This window comes from Erpetoichthys calabaricus, chromosome 3 (assembly GCF_900747795.2).
Source record: "Erpetoichthys calabaricus chromosome 3, fErpCal1.3, whole genome shotgun sequence".
NCBI classification, from domain to species: Eukaryota; Metazoa; Chordata; class Cladistia; order Polypteriformes; family Polypteridae; genus Erpetoichthys; species Erpetoichthys calabaricus.
In genome coordinates this window covers 105475168-105501793 of record NC_041396.2, presented here as the reverse complement: position 1 = coordinate 105501793, position 26626 = coordinate 105475168, and the positions used below count along the sequence as shown (strand labels likewise).

General features: G+C 37.2%; 1 protein-coding gene across 1 annotated transcript in view; it reads left to right on the top strand.

Annotated features, from left to right (window-relative positions):
* crim1 (cysteine rich transmembrane BMP regulator 1 (chordin-like)) overlaps positions 1–26626 on the top strand; it is a 907432-nt gene that overhangs the window by 530704 nt on the left and 350102 nt on the right. The window contains exon 7 of the mRNA XM_051925587.1: positions 1792–1989. Within this exon, the coding sequence (XP_051781547.1) occupies positions 1792–1989 (198 nt within the window). The remainder of the gene's footprint in view (positions 1–1791; positions 1990–26626) is intronic.

The following is a 26626-nucleotide window of genomic DNA, read 5'->3' as shown; positions in this document are numbered from 1 at the left end:
ATATTCCGTGGTCAAAATTGCCTCCATGCAATTGCACTCAATCTTATCTACCTTGTCTGCTGCCTGTACACTTACATCACTGGCTGTACCTCAGACCTTACTTGGGGTCAAAGGCAACACCATCTGCACTCACTTTGCCGCACACTGTGAGGCCAGTCCAAACCAGGATCCTTAAGGAGACATACTGGTGATTATGCACATAGGCCAATAGATTTTGGCAGTAGAGACGTGGCTCCTGCTTGCAGCTACGTGCTTTCTATCCACACCCCTCTTAGGTACTCTGAATGGCATTTAATTTCTCCAGCTTCTACCCTTTTTGTAATCTGCATTTTAGTTTCTAAACATACTGTTTTATATTTGTGTGACATAAAATTATTAGAATAACTACTGTACTCATGAAATGCCTAACCCCTAACAAACAATAACCTCACACTCTGAGGTACACGTGATATTAATGACAAATCATTGACTATTCTGTGTATGCAGATTGTGCATGTGCTACATTTTAGGCCAGTTTTGTTATAAAAGAGATTTGCTCTCAGAGGATTTGTTAGCCAAGGAATACTGTACAGTATATATGTGTGTGTATGTATACTTTATCAGTACTGTGATCTATGGGGTAGAATACATTGCTCTTTCGCTTTCTAGTCAAGGTTTAGTTTCAAAGAAAACACACTTTGTTACATATAGTAGTCAAAGAGATATGGAATAAAGTTCCTTAATGCAGTTTTCTCATTAAATTGCTAATGGCTATGGAGCTTCTGCCTTTCTGCTTAGTCTTGAATATGACATCCCTGTCTTCTGTAACGGGGTACCTCTGAAGATGTTTTTGAAATTTGTTAAGTCTGAGAAGACTGTAACAAAGTTGAGTTCTATTAAATATATATACACTCATGCAGTATTGGTGTATGTTTTCTACCCTACTCACAGTTGCACAGTACACTTAGGATGCTATTTCATTTTTGTAAGCATAGATTCTGATGATAAACTTAAATCAAAGAATACAGTAGTTATAGCTGTATTGTTTATTGCGTGGTCACATACTATACTTGTCAGAACAGATCAGTTTGAGGTCACTTTATTCTGGGATGGACATCTAATGTAGAAATTGTAGCACACCGTCTGCACAATAAGGCTTAACACTAGAATCCCTGAAGCCTATGAAAAAACTTATAATCCCAGCCCACCTTAAATCCCCTCACACCTCTCCATTAGCGTCTTTTGTTTTGTAAATGTGTTGATTAGCACAAGCAGCAAGCAACCTGCTATCCCAGTCCCCCCACTGCTGCAGAAAGGGCAAAAAGTTCTCCCAGCTCAAATCTTGTTTATCTGAGTGTGAGGTGCCTGGAGTTGCATAGGGTAAATAATATATTGTTATTTGGAATACATGCATTTCATGTGTCTACAACGATCTATGTAAATTTAGGATGACAGGAAATGTGAGAAATGCAAGAAATGTTGAACACATAACTAAAAAATGAAACCGTTTGTCATATTTTAGCAATAATTGACAAAATGTAGACATGCTGTTTTTAATGTGTGAAGACTTAAGTCCAAATATCAAATAAACACTTTCACAAAAGGTACAAGTATAACAAAACAAGAGAGTCTTCCCACAAATCAGCAGGTATTTTTCAAGCATGTAGAATTATTTCTCATTGTTCTGCTGTTTTCATATATGTATTTTTTTTCTTTATATGGAAGCTTTTCTCTGTATTTCAGCCACATCAACAGATAGTTAATTATGATTAGAATTCTACTAATTTTTATTTGTTCATGTTGTGTTCCTAGATCCCATCTTTTCAGCTCTTAATTTTGCTGGATGCTATGTTAGCGGCCAGATCCTGGCACATGGAGACCACTGGAGGGAAGATGACTGCACATTTTGTCAGTGTGTTAGTGGAGAAGCTCGTTGTGTGGCAGCAGCTTGTGGTCATAGCTGTCTGAATCCTGTAGAAGTCCCTGGGGAGTGTTGCCCAGTGTGCGAAGGTAAGTGTTTTTGTTGTTGTGGATGTTGGTCTCTCACTGCTTTATTAAAAAAAAAGCTGTGATAGTTATATATGTGTGTATGTATATATATATATATATATATATATATATATATATATATATATATATATATATATATAAAAACTTGGCCATGATAGTCAAAATAAGTGTTTTTTTTTTTGTTTGTTTGTTTTTTGTAAATTGAATTAGAACACAAAGCAAGGAGTGATTTTTTTTTCCAGAACTTTGACTGTTTGAAATTTGTGTGGTTATGTCGTCACTTCAGGCATGCAGGCAGAGGGTAGAACAAGGCAAATATTTAAACGTAAATGGTTTTAATACAAACCAAAACACATATTTTATCAACAGAACAGGAATGGCTTCCTTGATTATGAATTGCCTCTATTGTGTGTCCTTCTGATCTTCTGCCAATTGAAGTGAATCATATGCTGTTTTGATGTTGATTGTTTAAGTAAGTTTCTCTTTGACCAAAATGGGCTGTGGAGTAAAACAATGTTTGGTAGATTACTAATTGTTAACATTTTGCCTTACATCACTTTGGAATTTTTGGGTTATTTTCACATTTTTTCTGCATGTGTCTAAGTTTTTGTCTTTATATAGTAGAGATAAGGAATTAAAAACACAAGATAACTTGTGAACAAATTCCCTGTTTGCTCTCTGTTTGGCCTTGAGGACTGTCAGTATTGTGTTGATTGCTTACAATGTTTCGTCTATCTTATTTCATTGTATGTTGCAAAGAAGGATGCTGTATTTGGCAGTTAAAGAATTCTGGTTTCTGTTCTGCAGATTTGCTAAGTGATTAAAGGACTGCCAATGTTACAGACCTACTTCACAAACTATGAGATACATTGTAGAATGCAGAGGTGCTGTTTAGCAAGAAATATCAATTAAAATGAAAAAGTTCAACCCTAACCTTTCTTTTTAATTTTAACTCATCTCAGGGCCATATGATAAAAGTAACAGTGGAAAGTGAATAATGCCTTATGCTGAAGCTTCATTTTCCATACGCAGCACATCACTTTAGGCCAACATAACTGTCTCACCTTTACATCTACCGTGGTGACGGCTTGACCTTAAGGTCTGGCACTTGCACGCTAGGGGCTTCAAGCAGTGATGCATTTTAGAGCAGTCATAAGCAATGGACCGGAATGGCATTCGACGTGACAAATGAAGTCTGCCTAAATGGATTTTTCTCAGGTTAAGGTTCTACCAAAACTCGACAGTTGGCAGTGACAGTTCTGAAAATACAAGTAAAAAAAGAAAAAAAGACTAACATGGTGCTGTTATTTTATGAAGCAATTGATCATGTACACAGCAAAGGGAGTATATTATAGACATGCAGATTTTAACATGCAATTGTCTTGTTTGTTTTATTTTGTTTGTTTTTTTTTAAAAGACTTTGAAAAGTTTAAAACCAATGCCTTAATTTAAAAATGTATGATGAAATGGAAAGGCCCTTTTGTCCTAAAATGTTATAAATATAGAGAAAAAAGTGTGAAGGTACATATTGTTTTAACGGGTTTTTTGCATGATCTCTTGCTCCATGAAAAATAGCTTATTTTAACTTTCAATATTTTGAAAGCTGAAAAACACGTATGTGCCTCAGACAAGACAGCAAAGAATAAAACATTTAAATATTAGTAAAAAATAACACTTAGCTTGATTTTTACTGCTACTTTTAATTTCTTGAAACATTCAGCTGTCAAGGCACAGGGAAGCAGCACATTATCAGAACCATAGTCTCCAGTACAACAGGAACTTGAATGAGTATCTTGTCTGTGGCTGAGGTCTTTGCTTTTTAGTTATGTCCAGCTGGCATGGTTCAGGCATAAGGCTGCATGGCTCAATGTGTTCCAACAGAAGAGCACACAGAATTTAAACTATCGTGATGAGCAGAAAACCGTTTAGCGAGCAAACAAGGAATGGTGGCTACTTTTTTTATCATTTTATTCAAATATTATTTTCAAATGTTTGTCCAATTTGTATTTGTCGATATATATATATATATTGTGACAGATAGGGGCGCTCTTGCTCCCTTTGAACCCTCAGACACCACGTCAGACACCAGATAAAAGTCCAAAAATGATTTTTTTATAATAATAATGTGCACAAAGCACCCTCCACCCCACAATACTCAATAAACAATCAATAATCCAACAATAACCAATCCTCCACTCTCCCAGACACATTGCCACCCTTCCACCCAGCTCAGCTCGTTTGTCTGGGATTTCCCAGAGTCTTTTATAGTCCGTGACCCAGAAGTGCTTCTGAACCCTCAGTCCATGTGACTTTTTAGCACTTCCGGGTCAGATCAAAAACTCTTCTTTTTCATCCCGGAAGCACATCATTCCTTCTGTCCATGTCACTGGGACGTACTTCCGGGGTGTAGGGAAAATAGATGTCCTTGTGCCTCCCTGCAGCAACTCCTGGCAGTCCCCATGGTAGCCAGCAGGGCTGTACATAAAAACTTCGTTGTCCATAATTCCCTGCTGGCATTCGGGGCACCTCCATGCTGCAAGGAGGGCTCCATCTAGCGGCCTGGGGGTATTGGCCGGGATGAATAACCGGCCATATCTCACAATATATATATATACCCTTTTCCCTCTCTCTCTGCATAAAGAATTTTAGGCAATGTCTTCATTTTGTAATAAATGTTGTGCTTGACCTTCACCTCTATCTTTATTTTTAGTTAGTCTGTAGATGTTTACCTTTAAAAGGGTCCTTGTCTTGTAGCTTATAGAGTAATATTTGAGTTCAAGGCTATTGTCGCTTGTATAGAGCTACAGTGAAATTCTTACTTTCATGTCCAACCAACATGCAGCACATTTCCACTTTCCAGCACCACAAGAAAAAGGTAAAATACTTTCATATGTAATTACAAATGAAAGCTAAGCCTACAGTAGGTGTATGGAATGTTAATTTGGCAGAAAAATACATATACTCATACCCATGTTGCACTGATGTACTAATTATTGAATATGTTTGCTGCAGACAAAAATGAGTTTTACTGTTTGAAATCATGACTGCATTTTCTGGGACTGAATGGGGTGAAATGGTTGCAGAGAATATATAGAATGATTACTGGCCGTGCTTCTTGTTCATTTTTATTAATAAGCTAATAAGCACACAAGTGGTGAATGCTGAAGTTGTTGCTCCTTCCTTGGCGCTGGTGTCTGCTCTTCTCATTATTAATTGTCAGTATTAGGATACAATTTAGAAAGCAGTATCTGAAGAAAAAGTGAATTAAAAAAAAATAAAACAAGGTAAGCATTTAAAGGTACAGGAAAAATGCAAATGTGTCAACTAATTAAACAATGAGTTTGAATAAAGGTAACAATGACTAACTGATAGAGAAACTGGTTGGAGCTGAACTTGAGAATCACTGACATAGATTACTAAATTCCAGGCTCTGTTCCTATCCATATGACGTTTTCATGTTTCCATTGTGTTGTTTTTTTTTTGGTACTCTCAGTTTTTCCCCTTTCTGAAATATGTGCACCTCAGCCAGATATAAGACTCTGCATAAACAACTAAGGCCGTGTGTAAGTAGACCTTGGGAAGGACTTGCATCTTGTCCAGTGTTGGTCCTTGCATAGTGGTATGTTTCGCCATGATATACTTTGGCTCCACTCCGTCTTGTAGTGGAATATGTCTGTTTAAACTGGATCCTAAGGATAAAATGAAGAATGTGCATAGCACAGCTTTGATATTTGTATATGAAAATTTACAAAACTGAAAAACAAGACTAAAACACCATGAAATAAATTAAAAGCAGAAATTAGCCTCTGAGAGATAAATTGTTCAGAATGAAGACAACATCAAAAAGTTGTCTTCAGTTACATGTACATCTGTGATGGGGACATCAGAATGGGGTGTAAAATTTTAAAAGCATTTGTTTTGAGCAAAATGTGAAGCAAAGAACACAGAAAAATGTAGCTGTTATTTTGGTGTGTAGATATCTCCAATGTTCAATCGTCCTTATTTTATTTTATTTTTTTTTCTGTATGGAAGTGTACCTGTTTAGACCAAACCTTTTTTTCCCACATCTGCTGTCTTCTGGAAATGCACAGAGGGCTGGCTTCTAGGTGGCTAAACAAAGTGGAGTTGTTTTGGTAGCTTAGTACAAATCATCTCCCATCTTTTGTACAAAAGGAGGTTGTCCACATGCCTGTGCAAAAATGATACAAAATATTTACTATTTAAGCATTTCCATTTCTTGTACGCATATGTGTATAGGTGACAGTGCAACAGTGTGGTAGATAGCACTGATACTTTAGGTATTTAGTGTCCCAGCGTCAAATCCCATGCCAATGAAGTCTGCATGTTGTCTCTGTGTGTGAGTGGATTAACCATAAGATGCTGTGCTTTTCCTTCCACATCCTCAAAGACATGTTGTGCACAGTTAATTCAAAATTTCTCTTTTGCCCCCATGTGAGTGGTGTTCTGTATATGGCTGTTTCCTGCTTTACATCCTGTGCTGCTGTGATAGGCTTCAGCCTCTCCTGCCCCTGAATGAGATTAAGAATGTATGTATATATGTACATTTGTGTCAATGATTTTTTGCAGTATGTGGCATAGTGGTATTTAGTGCATAGTATTGGATTCATTTATTGCACAATATCTTAAACTTAAATATTTTGGTAGATTGTATTTTTTTTAAATATCTGACTTAAATAAACTGTTTAGCTTGCAATGAGACTATAGTGGCCATTTAAAGCATCACCATCATATGAGAGATATGTTGTGTTTAAAAGTTGTGGGAAAAGGAGTTACATATGCTGTTACTATTGTATTATTTGTTATTAATTATTGTTAATTAGTTGTTATTCTACTATTAATTCATTGAGCTGAGGCCAGTTAACATGAATAACTGTTTACTCTATATACATTATATTATTTATGTTTGTAATATTAAAAGCAAAACCCAATAAGCCAAGTGTGGTTGACTTCAAGCCTTACTGACTGATTTATGTCACTGTTTCATTCCTGCATCAAGGGGATCTAGAACCTATCATGGCAGCATCAGACACAAAGGAAGCACCTGTCACAAACATAGGAAACATTCCTACACGTACATTCACTCATATTAGGGTAATTTAGAATCACCAATAAATACAACCTCCTCATTTTTGGGACATGAAATGAATTCACAGTAACCAAAGAGAGCCTAATAAAACACATGAAGAGTATCTACAAAGGTTTAAGCTCTGTCTATGGGCATTTCAACAACAACAATATTTATTTCTGTAGCACATTTTCATACAGATAATTTTAATTCAGAATGCTTTACAAGATGTCAAAGTGATAGTTACAAGAAAAGAAAAACTAGTTAAATTAGGTAAGAATAATAGTGAAAAATAATAATGATGGATTTGTTTTTTTCTTTGTTACTTATTCATTATTCTTCTTGCCTATTCTTTTTTTTCTTTGTCTTTGACATCTTGTGAATCATTTTGAGCTACATTATCTGTATAAAAATGTGCTATATTGATCAATGTTGTTGAATAAGTAACAAGTAAGTAATAAGTAACAAAAAATCTTTATGAGCTTACATAACTCAGCAATGTAACTACCATATATACTCACGTATAAAACCTGAAACCTGAAAAATCTATCATAAAATCAGACCCCGAGTTATAAGCCTGTTCAAAAATACGACACTTATTTTTTTTTTTTTTTACTTCTTCTTGCCTCCTCCAATCTCGCATCAGTTTCTCAGACACATCGAATTTTGTTGCAGCAGCGCAGTTACCAATTTTTTTCACCAAGTCAACAACTTTTAATTTAAAACCAGCTTCATATTTTCTTCTGATCGAACACTCCATCGTAGATAAGGGATGCTCTTACGATAAAGGTGTATGAGGGTGTGAGATACAAAAAACACAAATCAGTGCAAACGTTGCTTCAGAATAGTTTGGGTATTACCATGTGGTCACGTAGGCACAATACATAGAAAAAAAAGGCAGTATGCTCTGTGGTTACTCTCTCAGGTGAGTGGTACAATATCATAATCTCTTGGGCCATTAACGTGAGTTTTCCACATTTTACTTATACAACCAACATTATAAAATACCAGAAATTATATGGGCAAATCAAATCCTGATTTATCCGTGGGAGAACTTATCCGCGAGTATATACGGTAGTAGAAAAGTAATGTTCTTATATGCAATATCATATTAAAGTCTCTACACCATGTGTATGATCATAAGGGAACATGGCTGGGAGGACAGAAAAAAAGAAGAAAAACTCCAGTAAAGCTGGAGTAAAAAACAAAATCTGCAGGGGTTCCAAGGACTACCTAGCCACCACTAGGCATTCTACCTAATATAACTTTTTCCCGGATTTGTCCCAGAGGATCTCATGGATAGCTTGGGCACTGACATTCATTTGAACATCACAGGTGGCTGTATGGTGCTTTGATCAGGCGGTGGTGGAGCAAAACACCACCACAGAAGAACGAGAAAAGAAAGCAGAGATATTTAGAGATTAGTAAAGATTGCAAATCCCTGAATAATATGATATTTCTATGCCTATATAGTCTATCAAAAGTGCAACTAAAATGTAGCTACAAAAAATTGTTTTTTTAGCCTTTTCTTTCATGTTTACGGCATTAGCCTAATGCATCTCTATTGAGAAAATCCATCCATCCATTTTCCAACCCGCTGAATCCGAACACAGGGTCACGGGTATTGAGAAAATATTCAAGATTTTTTGCGCAATAACAGCAAAATGGTCGACTCACCACTTTTTTAATGTTTTAACTCTTGGAATAATAAACAGACCACCATTAGAAGATCTAAGGTTATGACTTGTAGTGCAGGATGGACAGGCATGTCAAGATATAAGAAGGAGCAAGATTATTTAAGGTTTTATGCACCATTAGTAGTAGTAGTCAATTCTAAAAAACACAGGTAACCATTGTAACAATGCTAATACTGGTAAGATGTGATCAGATTTTGAAGGTCTGTGCTGCTGCATTTTGAATTAATTGCAACTGATTCATGTCTATCTTAGGTAGTCCTGTTAGGTGTGCATTACAATAATCTAGATGACCAAAAACAAAAGCGTAAATTAATTCCTCAGTATCCTGTTCTTTAAGTGAAAAAATACAGTCCTATTAATTTGGTTATTGTGTGATTTAAAGTTTAGGTCACAGACCATGATTGCACCTAAATTCTTTAAATCTACCTTGACTTTTCATGCTAAGAGATCAGGTTTAAAATAACTAAAAGTGGAATAATACATTGGCATAGTCCTGTGCTCAAATTTTTATGAGGTTAATATCTGTACAGAGTTCACGTGTTCTCTTTGCATCAGGTTTTACTCCATTTTCCTCCAGAATCTCTGGGATATACATTTAAGACCAGCCCTGTTTGTGAGATTGTTGGTATGTTCATGAATGTGCTCTCTGATGAGCTGTCTCTCCACCAGTACTGTATTGCCTTATACCTGATATGGCTGTACAGACTTTGCTGCCTCACAAACACATACTGAATTAAATAAGTTCTATAATGCATAAATGAATGGGCAAATGGTGTCTCACATATGAAGCCCAATGTAAACTCTGCAGTGCTAAATAGTTGAAAATTGATACAGGATAAGAAAAGAAAAAAAATGCAAAATCTCCAGATGTTGAAATGGTTTCTTTTAGAATATTCACCTTTTCTTATATCCAAATAAAAAAAACTGATTTTATCATACAGTGAAAATGCTGCCTTGCATATTATAGTACTGCATATAATTTACTTCCATACAGTCATATCCATTAGATACATTTTTCTATTTTTATCAGAATGTTTTCTAACCTAATGCATGGAAAATGAGGATAAAATGAGGATTAGAAGCCCCTACTAAACTGCAGATAGAAACAGTATATTTTGGGTAATCCATTTCTTCAGCTAAATACATTTTAAGCAAGGCATTTTTTCCCCCTAGGGAAAGTTTTTAGAGCTCGACTTCAGAGTCCTTCTATTTATTGAGTAATAATGAAGGGAAAGAAATAGAATGTGAACTATGAGGGTGGATAGCATTTAGTCATACTTGGAATGATAAGAATGTTTTCTCAGGGAGCTACATAAACATCTACTGTATAGTTTTGAAGATCATGTGTTAGCTTTGGACGGATGCAGGCAGAAATTGTTCAGCTTTGTGCAGTCTAGAAATACAAGTCTCCCCTTAAGAGGCAGTCGTATGGCTTCTTTGCTCAGAAGAGGGTATCAAAGAGCTGAAGGAGTTTCTCTAATTAGCAGACATTTATCACTAATTAAACCAATGTAACCAAAGATACACACTGAGTAGAGAGCCACATTGTTCAATGCTAACAATTTGCATTAGGAAGCAGAGGTAGAATCAATGTATTTAAAAGCAGTGCATGAATGAGTGGTGATCCATTTTAATTTTACATTTAAAGATATTATCTACTTTTGCAAAAAAAAAAAAAAATGTTCTTCCCTTCTCTTCCAGTGTTTCCATTATTTTAAATTAGGAAAAAGACTTGGAGTTTAGGGCAGCAGTTAAGTTGACAGAATCCTTGACGAAATATCTTGCTTACCTTCTCCTACACTGTAAAGAACTCACACTTTGAGGTAATTCACTCTGTGTAATGAATTTGCCTCTAACATACTTCCATTACCGCATTTAGACAGGAATTAGCAATTGTCTTTTAGCTGGAAAAATAGAATAGTCTTCTGAAATGCATGAAAACAAAGCAAATCTATATCAGCTTGATAAATTAATATAGACATATTACTCTACTTAAAGCAAAGTCATCTATGGACTTGAATTAGGCAATGTTTAACAGTGGTCCTCTAGGTCTGGCTTTGCAAATGTGTGCTTTTGCAGCAAAGAATATGTTATATACAGTAGCTGTCATGTGTAAAATGCATAGAACATCTTTATTTTCTAATAAATTGCACTGTGACCAGTTTAATTTTTGGGTGTCTCATCCAGCTTGATTTTGTGTTGTATCTGTTACTGGTTCACTAAGTATAATATGACTACAACCAGTAATCAGTGAGTTCAGCAAATGGATAGATGGAATATGCAATATTGTAGTAAATGCTAAAGAGATACGGTAACATTTTAGTAATGTAAGCAGGGCAGCCAGATCTTCACTAGTAGATTCAAACTCCATAACAATAAAGCTACCACTAACGCTTCTCCTTCCTCAGTTCACAAGGCACCCCTCTAAAGGAAAAAAATGTTGCCTTCCCAAAGTCCCACTTTATAGTTGTGTGTGCTTTTCTTTTCAGCCACATCTCTGTCTCTCTTTTTGAATACAACCTGCAATTATGTGGTCTACAGAAGGCTCTATTTAAAGTAAAATCTAATTGACTGATTGAACAGAAGTAATACTTTTTGTTTAACTTCACACACATCCAAATATCTACATAACACATAACAAACTTCCCAAAAATTGTGTGACAGCAGAAGACAATAAGTAGTAGTGAGCACTGTATAAGAATAAAATAATTGTAGTTGACTTAAAGATTAAATGTTCACGTTTTGTGTTAATTGTATCAGTACGGTAAAATTAATTAAGGTGCTTTATTGGTAAAATGGTGAATTAATTTTTCTAATGAGCTGTGATTATGTAATTTCTGAAATGTTTAATTAGCTACTTAATATTCACAGTTTCCAGGCTTAATTTTTAGATTTCCATTTTTTATAACTGTAGCTGTTATGGTGTTAGTTGCTCAATCCAGAGTATTAACCACAAGTTAAGGAAGTGTATAGTTCATTTCTAGGTAGATGTCAATGTTTTGCAGTTTACTGCTTTTGCAGTGAAGGTGCTGCAGTTTATAGTGTGATGTAACATCACTAGTGGCCAGGGTATGATTCCTAGCTCAATCACTTTATCTACGGAGTTTGCCGTATTACTGTGCATTTTCTTCAGCTTCATCCCTTGCATTGCATCACCTCACACCTCACACCCAGGTCTACTGTATATTTAAGGACTCTACTTCTCTGTTAATTAGATAGATAGATAGATAGATAGATAGATAGATAGATAGATAGATAGATAGATAGATAGATAGATAGATAGATAGATAGATAGATAGATAGATAGATAGATAGATAGATAGACAATAACTTTGTATAATGTTAATGTTTACCCCCACGGGTGGAATTGAAGAGTCACATAGTGTGGGAGAGGAACGATCTCCTCAGTCTGTCAGTGGAGCAGGACAGTGACAGCAGTCTGTCGCTGAAACTGCTCTTCTGTCTGGAGATGATACTGCTCAGTGGATGCAGTGGATTCTCCATGATTGACAGGAGTCTGCTCAGTGCCCGTCGCTCTGCCACGGATGTCAAACTGTCCAGCTCCGTGCCTACAATAGAGCCTACCTTCCTCACCAGTTTGTCCAGGCGTGAGGCGTCCCTCTTCTTTATGCTGCCTCCCCAGCACACCACCGCGTAGAAGAAGGCGCTCGCCACAACCATCTGATAGAACATCTGCAGCATATATATATATCTACCTTATGTAAGGGCATTATTTATTTTGAGTAGTATTTATTCATTGTTATTCCTATCTAATTTTAAGTTGTTTTTGCTTTGTTTGTAACTGTTTCTTTGACATTTTGTAAAGCATGTTGAGCTTGTCCTTTGTATGAAAATGTGCTATAGAAATAAATGTTGTTTTCCCAAATTTCTGATATCCCTAAATTCACAGTGCATGAGCAAGTATCAGTGTGTGCATGACCATGCCCAAAAATAACTGTCGTCTTCTGCAAGGTTAATTCTTGCCATGTACCAATGCTACTGAAGAAGACATTTAGACCCTTTTGATTGAGTTGGTTCCTAGTGTTGGAAAGCATACCTTGATGAGTGCCCTTTGATAGTGTTGGGGAAAAGAAAAAAATGTTAGGTAAGTCAAAACGGCTTGTTTTGTGAGGGGTATTTTCAGTTGTTAATGATAATTCCGTGAATATCAACTTAGCTCTTAACTTTACACTGGACTTTCAAAAAAATCCTTTAGGCAGGAAATAGATGGATTTCCATACTGGATTCCCAGTATGTGGTATCCTGAAGGTCTGGCTGGGAGTTTCTTGGCAGTGTTTTCTTTATATTATATCTGAAGAATTTTTTTTTCTTCTTGGTTACCTGTGGGTTTAGAGCACATTGCTTTTTCCGGACACCTCACACTTTGTAAACAATAGATAGACTGGTAACAACTCAGAATGCATGATTAACAAGTTTGTTCTTTGCTGTACAGAGACAAATTGTCCCTTTTTATGTAAGAAGGCAGGCACACAGGCAAGTTTAAAATCACCTGTTTCAAAGTACCTTAACATTTCCAATAATGCAATTGCAGTTTTTGCTTCATATCAGATCAAATGTAAGTATGTTATGTATTAATACTAATTTGCTTACAATAGGAATAACAATAGTAACATTATGAAACCTATAAGAAAGGAAGATAATTATTTATTTTTATAGTCTTTGTGCTAATCAAGGTCATGTGGCAAAATAAGATTTATATACAATTAAAACCATCTCTTCAATAACTTTCATCCATCCTTCGACCATTGTCCAACCAAGCAGCTAAAGAGAGATTCTATGGCGAAACTTCAAGATGTTCTAACGAATATCCCTGGTCACAACATGACACTGCCCATCGGCACCATGAAAGCTCAAATTAGTGGCAACCGAGACAGACTTGAACACGTGATTGGACCAAGTGGATCAGCAGTGCAGATAAACAATAATAGAGAATGACTATTGCTTCTATGTGGTACCAACAACATCTGCATTGACAACACCTTTTTCCCATAAAAAGAGATATACAAGAAGACCTGGCAATCTCCCGATGACTTCATCCAGAATGAAATTGACTACATGTGTATCAGTAGGTTCGATCAGCTCCACATGATGTGAGAGTGCAAAGAGATGCAGATATTGGATTTGATCACCACTTCATAAGAGCCAGTATTAAACTTCATCTCATGAAATGCCATAATAAGAACGAGACTACATGCCCACTCTACATAGTGCAGTAAGAGACAAGGCAGTGACCCAGTGTTTCCAGCTTAACCTGGGAAACTGTTTTGAACTACTATGAGACCTTACAAGCTTTGACATCAAATGTGATTTATTTAAAACCACGGTCTTAGTGAGCATGGAAACGATGGTTGGACACTGAAGGGGCAACACAATGAACTGTGGATTCAAGACCAATCATGGAAGCACATCAACAAGAAGGCAAGCAAGTCACAGCAAGATCGGACAAGGACTCAAGTGGAGAAGGAGACAGCTGGAGAGTTAACCCTGTTGGCACTAATAGCCAAGACACTATTGGCTCTAGATCGGCCCATGACTAAACAATAGAAGACAAAGGTTATGGCAGTAAATTGAACCACTAAATTACACATCATAGCTGGATGAAAGGAAGATGATGAGATGACTAAATTCACCTATCATAAGGGACGACTGTGGATGAGGACATGCACCAAAGGACACGTCAAGCGGTGCCAGCCTTCTAGCGAATGTGGCAAATATAATCATTAATGTCAAATGACCGAGTGGTAAAGTTGCAACTTTACAACAGCATCGTGGTGCCAACAGCTTTATGCACCTGTGAGACTTGGAAGATGACAAAGACCACTGCTCATCATCTCAAAGTGTGACACCAATGGTGCCTATGACATATACTTGGTGTCACCAGTGACAAAGTACTCTTTTGGTATGGTCTGCCCAAACTGGACGACACAGTCACTGGCCATCAAAAACGCCTGACAGGTCACACCCTCAGACTACCTGACTACTGAATCCCCAAAACAGCAATGAATTGGCAACCTAGAAATGGAACACAACAGCAGGGCCACAATATCAAAACCTATAGAGTGACTTGCCGTGAAAACTTCAAAGCAGTCGATAATTGATGGAAAAATAACCACAACTAACCCAGCTGTTCACCATTATTAGAAAAATCTTGCTGCCCTATGCCACGTGGTATACGGGAGGCTCTAAATCTTCAACAGCCAATTGTATTCTTTGTATAAAACACTTTAAAATGACTAAATTCAGGACACCTTTATTTTCAACAAAACAAATATGAATTCCACCAATCCGCATAGGTAATCTTTGGAGTGCGATCCTATCAAAGTTCTTCAGAGTTGATGAGTATGGCATTATGCAAAAAAATAGCAGATATTGGGAACACTTCATGGCCAAGTCTGGAAAAAGCAGAAATAACCTAAGCAGCTGAGCAAAGAAGAATTTTATTATTTTGTAAACTGGAATGGCTTTGCTTCCATGCTATTTTAAAAATGTCTGTCTTTTAATTTATCTGATGTATTGTGTGTTTATTTGCATATTATGGACATTACTTCAAGGGCAGATTGTTCCATCATACATCCATGAATAGTTATAGTTATGGACAGTGGAGGAGAACAATTGTGTAAATAATAATATGAATCAAAAATATACTTTTTTGTGATAAACTTTTTATTAAATAAAGACGAAATGAATCAAAAACTTTACAAACAAATCTCTAGGTCATTTACAATTTGTGTTGTATTGAACGTCCTGTCAGATATTTTATTACTGTTGGAATTTGATTTTTGAATGCTTTTACTAGCCTGTTTATATGTTCATAAAATTCTAAACTTCCAAAAAATGTTGTTGCCACCTCCCTAGGCTTACTGACACTTTTTTTTCATATATCTGCTATTAATTTGAAATGGGAGCTTTTTTAAAAACTAATATTTACAAATTCTTATGAGCATGGCATCTGATTTTATTTGTAGATCACTCATGTGATAGCTGTGTGTTCTTCCCAAGGATTTTCTCTGGGCATACCAGTTTCTTCCCACATCATGTGCATTTGGTTGATTTGTTGCTTTTAATTGGAATAAGATTGTCTTTGTAAGTGTGCTTTGCTGGGAGTTTGTGCTTTGTGCCCATTGTTGCTTCTGCTGTAACAAATTGGCTTCCCACAGCATTTCTCTAAAAAATAAAAATGGGTTTAGAATATTAAAGTTATTGTTGTACTTGTCCTGCACTGCAAATTTCTTTGTAATGCGTTTTTGCTCAAATTATGAAATATGCTGAATTAAATAAAAAATAAACAAAAGTAAAATGAACATTAACTAATTTTAAGCACAGATATGAAGGAAGAAGGAAGGAGTGCACAAGGAAATTTTGTCAGTTAATCAATGAATGATGAATTCATTGGTTTAGCTTCTGAAATGTTCTTTATGTGTTTATCTCATGGCACGATAATCTAGGAAAGGAGAAAGTCTTTGGCGTGTTTCTTGTGATCAACTGAGTAAATGAGGCCAGTGATGTAAAAGACAGAACACATCCTGCATTGTTTCATTAAGTGCAAGCTGTCAGGTACCTAAGTACTTAACTTGTCAGTTTAAAATGAAGCATCATGATTCCTGTTAAATGAGCAGACAGATCCTAGAGTAACGAAAGTAAGTTAGAAAAAAATTAACACTTCTGAGCAGCCTTTAAAGACATGCTGAGTATTTGGCATTTTTCTGTTGTGACATTTGCTTTAATTAAGTTTTTTGTACTGATATAATATCCGCATGGATGTTGTCACAGTGTTGTATGCATTTTAATACAATTAACATTTTGTTAATCGGCTGAAGACGTCTATGAACAATGAAAATTGCAATAATCGATTGCTACACTAGAGACAGCAGTAATTCAGTAGCAGCCAAAGCTTTTTTTGAGTTGATGTGCTTTTAGTTTGTTTTCTTCATAGGCAGTGGCCTGTAGTTGCCACCCCGTTAATAATTAGGAGCTGTCAGTATAATATAAATTCAGTTTATTCTTTTAAAGCTCTATGTAAACCCATTCTGCTGTAACATAAACACAATACATAATTTTCAATATTAACTGAAAAGCATAATGAAATAAACCTATTTTTCCATATATTCAGGGTGGTTTTAATTTCAGATTACAACTATCCCAGATCAGCCATCTTTTAAAAATTGATAGTGGTGGCATATGATAGATGTTTGAGGTGCATTATGTATTAGCAAAAACATCATAATCTAGATAATGAAAGAACAACATCAATGTGGTGTAGTAAGCAAGATAACATTTTTGCTCAAGGGCAGAGAGAGACAGATGTGTAAATGATAGGTTCTGTCTACCTATAATTTGTGTATAAAATGTAGCATTTGGTGCAGTCAAGAGTTACAGATGCAAAGATTAATAAATTGACCTTTTCTGCCTCATCTTAGCAATTAAAACACCATCTTTGACACAGAAGAGTACAATTCCGTGCTGCCTCTCATTCATCATTTTTCTTACTTTTGTAGTCTCCTAACAAAACTTAACATACCAGAAACTTTGATTTTGAAGATAGTGTGATTCTGTCAAAGTTCTTCAGAATGCGTGCATTAAAGGTCACCTTTGTCTAGGAATTTGAAATTCAGTCATTTATTGACTGTAAATTACAGGTGTACAGTTTGACTCCGTAAAGTATGTTCATAACTGTATTTCCAGTTATGCTGGTATATACTTTCTCTATTACAGACTTTGAGACATGTCAAAAAGCGTTTTAGACTTTTGAGGTTTGTTGGACTGTGATCTTACACATTCATATCTAAACAGTTCAGAAGATGATGCTTTTGTGCCAGTTGTAACATAAAAATAAAGATTTCCAGTTTATGTAGTCTTTTGGCAATTTCATGAAGGAGCTTTTTAATTGGTACCTTTACGAATGTTGTGCTTTTCTCCAGCTTAAATGGAGATTTTTAAATTTTTTTCTGTCCACCCTGTCCAGGGACATAAAAAAAACAATTCTATGTTTACGAAATCTATTTCTCATAATTATATATGTATCTTTTATCTCTATGTTTATGCATTATTATTCTTATCTAATTTTAATTTGCTTTTCTTTACCTGTAACTACTTCTTTGACATCTTGTAAAGCACTTTCAGTTACATTGTTTGTATGAAAATGTCCTATAGAAATAAATGTTGTGGAAAATTAAAGCAAGATTGACAAAAGGGATAGACTCTCTGGCTGTTTCACACGCACTTTATAAGTGAGTTACCCATGAAACCTGCTTATATATTACTTTAGTAATACCACACATCACTGCACATCTGAAGCCCACATTGTAACAAAACACGATGAGGAAATCAGAATAGAGCAACAAATCACAAACAAGAGCAACAAAAATCTAAAAGAAAAACAAATCAAATGCTCAAAACAGTATAAATTAGTCTAGCACTCTCAAATCCTGACAGTGAAATTTCTCAGATAAGAAGAACGTTAATTTTTAAGTTGCTGTAGAACTTACTAAATTAATCATTTAATCGGTGAGTTAGAGTTAAGCAGTCAGAGCAGAATGTGATCTCCTGCCTCCCTTGTGTTTTCTGGTCATTGAGAATGATAAGATCCACAAACACTAGAGGAAAATGCCACATTGTTGGTTCTGATGTTACAGCGATCTACATCATCTGCTACCAAAGGTGTCTGTTCAAATGGCATGAAAACTTATGCCAACTGAGTTAAGCTTGAATGAAAACTTAATTGGACAAATCTCAAAAATGAAGAAAGTGAATGAAAGTTATGCCACTTCCAAGAAAAGAAAAGATGTAATACTGTAACCTTTGCAATGATGATACTGATGTCATGACTTTGACAGAAAACGAACAGTAGACTACTCAAGCTGTGGCCCATAAATTTTGATACATATTTTGGCCTTGCCTTTTAGAGACTGGTCAAGAAAAACTATTTAGAAAGAACTGTCAACATTCATTGAAGGTGCCTGAAGGTACTTTTTCTAGTGTGTTTGAACTGCTTAGAACTTACCAGCCACAGCAGCATCATAGACAAAATGCAGCCGAGTTGTAAGACTCCTCATGTTGTATGATCTGGGTGATTGGGCCCTTTTTATAGGGCACCCGGAAGGACTCCAGATGCCCAATGAGCTTCTTCTGGCCATACTTCCACCACACCTGAGTACAGTGGATTTACATTATTTGGCCATCAAATGACACATTTAGATAGATAGATAGATAGATAGATAGATAGATAGATAGATAGATAGATAGATAGATAGATAGATAGATAGATAGATAGATAGATAGATGCTTTATTAATCTACAAGGGGAAATTCACATACTCCACATAGATAGATAGATAGATAGATAGATAGATAGATAGATAGATAGATAGATAGATAGATAGATAGATAGATAGATAGATAGATAGATAGATAGATAGATAGATAGATAGATAGATACTTTACTAATCCCCAAGGGGAAATTCACATACTCCAGCAGCAGCATACTGATAAAAAACAATATTAAATTAAAAAGTGATAAAAATGCAGGTATAACAGATGGTAACTTTGTATAATGTTAATGAATCGCATAGTGTGGGGGAGGAATGATCTCCTCAGTATGTGTTGGTTGGGACTGGCTACAGCAGACCCCCGTGACCCTGTGTTAGGATATAACGGGCTGGAAAATGACTGACTGATTAAACATAGGAGAAATTGATTTGTTACAATAGATTTTAATGGCAGACCTATAATGAGCAGAGTGCCTACTATAAAGTCATTTGACTTGAATTTGATTAATAAGGAACCTGATTAGTTTGTTGTCTTCTGAATTATTTCTTTAGTTAAAAACCCAAATATAATAGTTGTTAAACTTTTAAAGACAGCAGCTCTTGCTCCAATTCCCTGTACCATAACAGCATTAAACCAAATCTGTATTGCTGCATTGTTATCAGCATCTTACTAAAAAGCAGTGATAATACATTCTGTTGTACATTGAAGAGACAGATACTTTCCACATTCAATCATTAATCATAGATCAGCCTTAGTTGTTATTTTATACATTAATCCTGCTGTTTGAGTGATATGCCAGATCTGTGCTTTGAGCTGTGAGAAATTGCAGAGTTAAATCTGAGCAATTAAGTAAGAACTTATCACATGCACCTATTTTTTTCTTTACTACTACATACAATGGTGCAAGCCTCCTCTGATTGCTAATACTTTATTCAAATGGAACTGTTGTGGCATGGAAGAAGTTAATGCTCCTACACAAGAACGTTTCCAGAAGAATTTTTTTGATAAAAATGTGTTCAGGAAAATTCTCCTTGGGGAATTCTCACAATTTCATATTTCATTATTACACTCATACATTTAATAAAAATAATACAAAGCCCATAGATTTATGTTTTTACACCAGGTTGCTTTTATTAAATATTCTGCCTTTTTCAAAAGTGTTTGAGATTATTGGCTTGGTTAAGGTTTATTGGTAAAGTTATACCTGCTTTTATGTAGTATATGGAGTTTTGCAAAGGTCCAAATTTGTAACAGGGTTTTTTTTTCTTTATAACCCAGTTTTCTTTCTACATCCCAAAGACTCGTGTTTTTACTTAATTTGTAACTTGTAATTGACACCATATAGAGAGTGTAAGTGTGTGTTTGCTTGTGCCGTGAGATGGCCTAGTCTAGTGTTACTTCCTGCCTCATGCTTAGCTTTTTTACAATAGACTCCAGTTCCTGACAAACCTGAAGTAGACAGAGCGTGTCTGATAATGGATATATGAATTACAGTAAGTAAAGCCGCCATCATCACCTTGCTTATCTTGATAATGATAGCAGTACTAACACACTAAGCTGGGTTGATTACGCCAACCTATCCTTAGCATCTTTTTCCAGCCCTCTTTGGTAATTTGCAGAAAGGGACCACATCAGTCCTTGCTTTGGCTGTTTGCACACACAAATGCATTTTTTGGTCACTCTCCATTGCTCATGACCATAAACAAAGATGGAATAGACAGTGACTGGTTAATTTGAAAGATTAATTTAAAGAATCAACTCTTGCTTCAGCTCCATTGTCTGGTGCAATGTCCTCAAAATTGCCACTGCTGCACTGATCACCATTTCAACAAGTTGCTGTGGTACTCCACCATTTGGAACAGCTTCTCAGCATTACTGGAAAAGAACAAGTAACTGTCTCCTGGGAAGGGACTGTGTAATCTTATTGAGGTGTGCTGGTTTTTATCCCAACCATATGTGACCAGTGTATTGCAGTACACACTGGATATGATAGTCTAATGAAGTCAAAAAGACAATATCATTTACAAATATTAGAGGCACAAGCCTTTCATTCAGTGTATATTAGGGTCTTTGTAATCCTCATTCCTGACGTCCCCTTATTCATTCCCTGTTCTCCCCAAATCATGCAAATGGAATATACACATTTCCCTTAAAAAGGAACCAGAGTGCCTTTAAATGGTTCTTCTTGAATTTATCCAACTTTGCCTGTCACATAAAGAACTGTAACTTCCACAAAAAACTATCTCCATGCTTTGTATATACTCCACTTTTATGCATTTTGCAGCCTATAGCCTGACTCTAATGGAAATCACTTGTACACTACTTACATGTACACCCATACAGTTAAAGAATGTCACATCTTTGCACACAAATGCAAGTATCAAACATAGTGGACCCCATCATGCTTCTCTTAAGAGAATCTGACCTATAAAAACAGCTGTTTATTAGCTTGTATATTTATCTGCAACAAAAGCATGACAAAATGTAGCAGGACTGGCTAGATCAGTGCCTTTCTGACAAATACATGTGTAAAGAGAGAGTATCTGCTAGGTTTAGGAGTGCTTCAAAGTGCTGTTTCCACCTCTTGACAATATACCCAGTTGGGTTCAGTGTTCCTCTACCCTTGTCTAAATAGAGATGATGTTCTGCCAACTATTCCTGAAAAGCCATGTCTATCAAAATATTGACCTAGAAATGTCTTCTAGTCTGCCTGTAAGTCACCTTCCACAGCCCCAATAAACTCCATGTTTTTCTTGTGCTACTGCTCTGACTGCTGTAAGCTCTTCTTTAAGTGCTTTTTAGGTATCTAAACTTCTGCCAAAAATTGATACCATCCATTAACATTAAACAGGAGGCATCACTCTTCAACTCAGCAACCTCGCTTTATTACTGATGTCCACCAGTCAGTCCTAGTTTTGCTGCCACCAATAATCTTCTGGCCACAGTTCTTGATCATGGTCCTTTTTTGTGTCTCTGAATTCATCAAGAGACTACTACTAGTTGTTCCCAACAAATCCTCACTATTCATTTGGGTCTTCCAGGTCTCCTCAATGGGCATTCCACCCATTTGAGTCACCCTATCACCAAGTGGTGATCAGCTGACAGTTCAGCACCTTTCCTTCCTTTACCTGAGTGTCCAGAACATGGGATTCACATCAGACTCAGCTATAAATTCAGATATCAGCCTTTAGCTCTAGAAGCTCTGATACCAGCATCCTTGTCTTCAAACATGGTGTTCGTCATGAGTAGTCCATGACTAGAACAGAAATGCTTAACAATTCAACAACTAGAAACAGGCAAGCCATTGCTCCCAATCATGCCCCTCAAGGTAATCTGTGTCTTTTCCAATCTAAATGTTGATGTAAGTACAGAAAACGAACAGCAGACTACTCAAGCTGTGGCCCATAACTTTTGATTCATATCTTGGCCCTTGCCTTTTAGAGACTGGTCAAGAAAAACTATTTAGAAAGAACTGTCAACGTTTATTGAAGGTGCCTGAAGGTACTTTTTCTAGTGTGTTAGAACTGCTTAGACCTTACCAGCCACAGCAGCCTCATAGACAAAATGCAGCCGATCTGTAAGACTCCTCATGTTGCATGATCTGGGTAATTGTGTAAGACTAAGGCTAAATGTGTAGTTTGAGTGTTGATATCTATTTTTGAAGAGATTAAAATAAAATTAAACATAGGAGAAATTGATTCATTAACAATAGATTTTTATGGCAGACCTATAATGAGCAGAGTGCCTGCTATAAAGTCATTTGACTTGAACTTGATTAGTTTGTTGTTTTCTCAATTATTTTCTTAGTTAAAAGCCCAAATATAACAGTTGTTAAACATTTAAAGATCATTAAAGACTATTTAGGGCCACAGAATCGGTAAATGGTACCGTTTTGCACACTGAATCCAAAACACTTTAAATATTTGTTTAGTGCCTACATGAAAATACAGTAATCCCTCGCTATATCGCGCTTCACCTTTCGCGGCTTCACTCCATCGCGGATTTTATATGTAAGCATATTTAAATATATATCACGGATTTTTTGCTGGTTCGCGGATTTCTGCGGACAATGGGTCTTTTAATTTCTGGTACATGCTTCCTCAGTTGGTTTGCCCAGTTGATTTCATACAAGGGACGCTATTGGCAGATGGCTGAGAAGCTACCCAACTTACTTTTCTCTCTCTCTTGCGCTGACTTTCTCTGATCCTGACGTAGGGGGATTGAGCAGGGGGGCTGTTTGCACACCTAGACGATACGGACGCTCGTCTAAAAATGCTGAAAGATTGTCTTCAAGTTGCTACCTTCTGTGCAGCTGCTTCCTGAAGCGACATCCTGCACGGTGCTTCACATACTTAAAAGCTCGAAGGGCACGTATTGATTTTTGATTGAAAAACAAACCTGTCTCTCTCTCTCTCTCTCTCTCTTTCTCTTTCTCTGCTCCTGACTTAGGGGGTGTGAGCTACCGCCTTCAACAGCTTTGTGCCGTGGTGCTTCACATACTTAAAAGCCAAACAGCCCTATTGATTTGTTTGCTTTTCTTCTATCTCTCTGACATGCTCTGCTCCTGACGCGCACTCCTTTGAAGAGGAAGATATGTTTGCATTCTTTTAATTGTGAGACGGAACTGTCATCTCTGTCTTGTCATGGAGCACAGTTTAAACTTTTGAAAAAGAGACAAATGTTTGTTTGCAGTGTTTGAATAACGTTCCTGTCTCTCTACAACCTCCTGTGTTTCTGCGCAAATCTGTGACCCAAGCATGACAATATAAAAATAACCATATAAACATATGGTTTCTACTTCGCGGATTTTCTTATTTCGCGGGTGGCTCTGCAACGCAACCCCCGCGATGGAGGAGGGATTACTGTAACAGTAAGTTACTGCAAAGTCTCAGTTATTTGCCATTCTGTCAACAGTAAGAAACTCCAACAGTTAGGCATGTAACTCCAGGTCTTATGTCTATCCCCAGTTCCACAGAGGGCCACTCCCATGGGGAAATTCTAGAAAATGGGAGAGGGAGGGGCCTTCCTTGATTGAGAAGTCTGACTTCAATGCTAATTCCTGTGTGAAGTGTTGAGTCCAATTATATCTCAGTGGCATTTTCAACTTAACACATTAGCTCCAGCATTTTCCCAAGCCAGAGGTTATGCTCCATGTTCCAAGACCCAGCTTCCATTGCCAAGATCTAGTATATCCAGATCCATCCCTGACTGGCTTTACTCCTGACCCTTTTCCTTCACGTTATAGGTAATGAGCCCACGTAAAGTCTTTGTATGTCGTTATGAGATCGTTTGCTATATTCAGGTCATCCAACCATTGCGTGTTTATTGGTAAACTCTCATTGGCTTGGCTCTCTGTTTCTCTGTTCTGAGTGAGGTTCTCTTTATTTGAAACTGTCATGAGGGTTATTAATGGATTGTTCTTTGTGTGGCCCCTCCCCTTTGATCAATTTGCCATGGATAACTCCATCGTCAAACAATACTGTAGTTCAGCACTGTAGTTCTAAGGTTAAAGCCACAGTCATAAAATATGAAATAAAATCATGGTTGCACATTTGTTTTCTTTTCTCTACTGCAAATAGCCATTCTGTAGTGCACATAGTGCTGACAGACCATAACAACTGATATCATTTGTGGCGGGTGGCCGGAACCCTTACCTGGCCGGGACACCCAGAATGTGGAAGGACCGGGGGACAGAGTGTGAAAGTGTTGCCGAAAGAAGCTCATTGGGCACCTGGCCATTCCCCACCATTCGATGGCCAGGAGTTCCATCTGGGGTGCCACTGTGGAGCTAACCCGGACACAGACAGGTAGGACTCAGGTTCAGCACAACACCCAGTTTTATTTAAACTTTTGTGCACAAATACCAGCACCAACACACACAATCCAGTCCCTTTTCAGCCACCAGTCCATCCGCCTCCACTCCTCCTCAGGCTTTGTCTTCTTCCTCCCGAGTCTAGCCATTGAATGGTGGGGACTGTCCCCTTTTTATAGGGTACCCGGAAGGACTCCAGATGCCCAATGAGCTTCTTCTGGCCATACTTCCACCACACCTGAGTACAGTGGATTTACATTATTTGGCCATCAAATGACACATATAGATAGATAGATAGATAGATAGATAGATAGATAGATAGATAGATAGATAGATAGATAGATAGATAGATAGATAGATAGATAGATAGATAGATAGATAGATAGATAGATAGATAGATAGATAGATAGATAGATAGATAGATAGATACTTTATTAATCCCAAGGGGAAATTCACACACTCCAGCAGCAGCATATTGATACAAAAAAAAAACAATATTAAATTAAAGAGTAATAAAAATGTAGGTAAAAACAGACAATAACTTTGAATAATGTTAATGTTTACCCCCACCCGGGTGGAATTGAAGAGTCGCATAGTTTTGGGGAGGAACGATCTCCTCAGTCTGTCAGTGGAGCAGGACAGTGACAGCAGTCTGTCGCTGAAGCTGCTCCTCTGTCTGGAGATGACACTGTTTAGTGGATGCAGTGGATTCTCCATAATTGATAGGAGCTTGCTGAGCGCCCGTCGCTCTGCCACGGATGTCAAACTGTCCAGCTCCATGCCTACAATAGTGCCTGCCTTCCTCACCAGTTTGTCCAGGCATGAGGCGTCCTTCTTCTTTATGCTGCCTCCCCAGCATACCACTGCATAGAAGAGGGCACTCGCCACAACCGTCTGATAGAACATCTGCAGCAACTTATTGCAGATGTTGACATCTTACAGCACACACCTCAGATTCAGGCTCCTAATAATGAATTCAGAGCTTATCGAATTAAAGTAGCCACTCCACACAGTGATTCTGAGCGACTTTTTCTTGTACTCATAGTTGATATGCACAGCCACCACACTGAGTATACGCATAAGCCACAGGATTCCCAGGTCAAGCAAAGCCCTAGAAAGGTCCATGCACCCCCTGCTGGTGGCCATGGGCTCCCATGTTCATGACCCGTGGCCTTCTGGAAACTGAGGGTGCTGCCCTCTGTCGGCCCAGGGGAGAAACTGTCCTGAAAATGCTCTCTCCCCTGGTTCTTCCACACTTTGGGCATCACGGCCAGGTGAGGGTTCCGGCCACCCACCACACATTCCAAGCTCATGTTTCTTGATCTAACTATGCAGGGAATAAGCTGTTGTGCACTGCCTTCTTTTGACTCATCAAAGTCAGTTTCTTTCTAATGTCATGTGTGTGGCACAAAAGTACAAGTAATTAATGCTCCTGCTATACCACTCCCGAGTACTGGTTTCAGATCCAAGTTGTTGCACTGTGTTTTCAGTCTGCAGATTCTCTTCCCCGTATGTGGTGTGTTTTTCTATACACTTACGTTTCTACCCTTACACCAGCAATGTACATGGTAGGTTAATTGGCCTGTCTGTAGTGGCTCTATATGAGTGGGAATAGAGTGTGCTCAGTGATGGGCTTATGCCCTGTCAGATTCCAATCCTTGCAACTCTGTTTGGTATAAGAGGGCTAAGTGAATAAGTGAATGGTTTCTAATTTATCTTCTCGCCTACTAGTACATGTTTTAAAAATATTTGAATT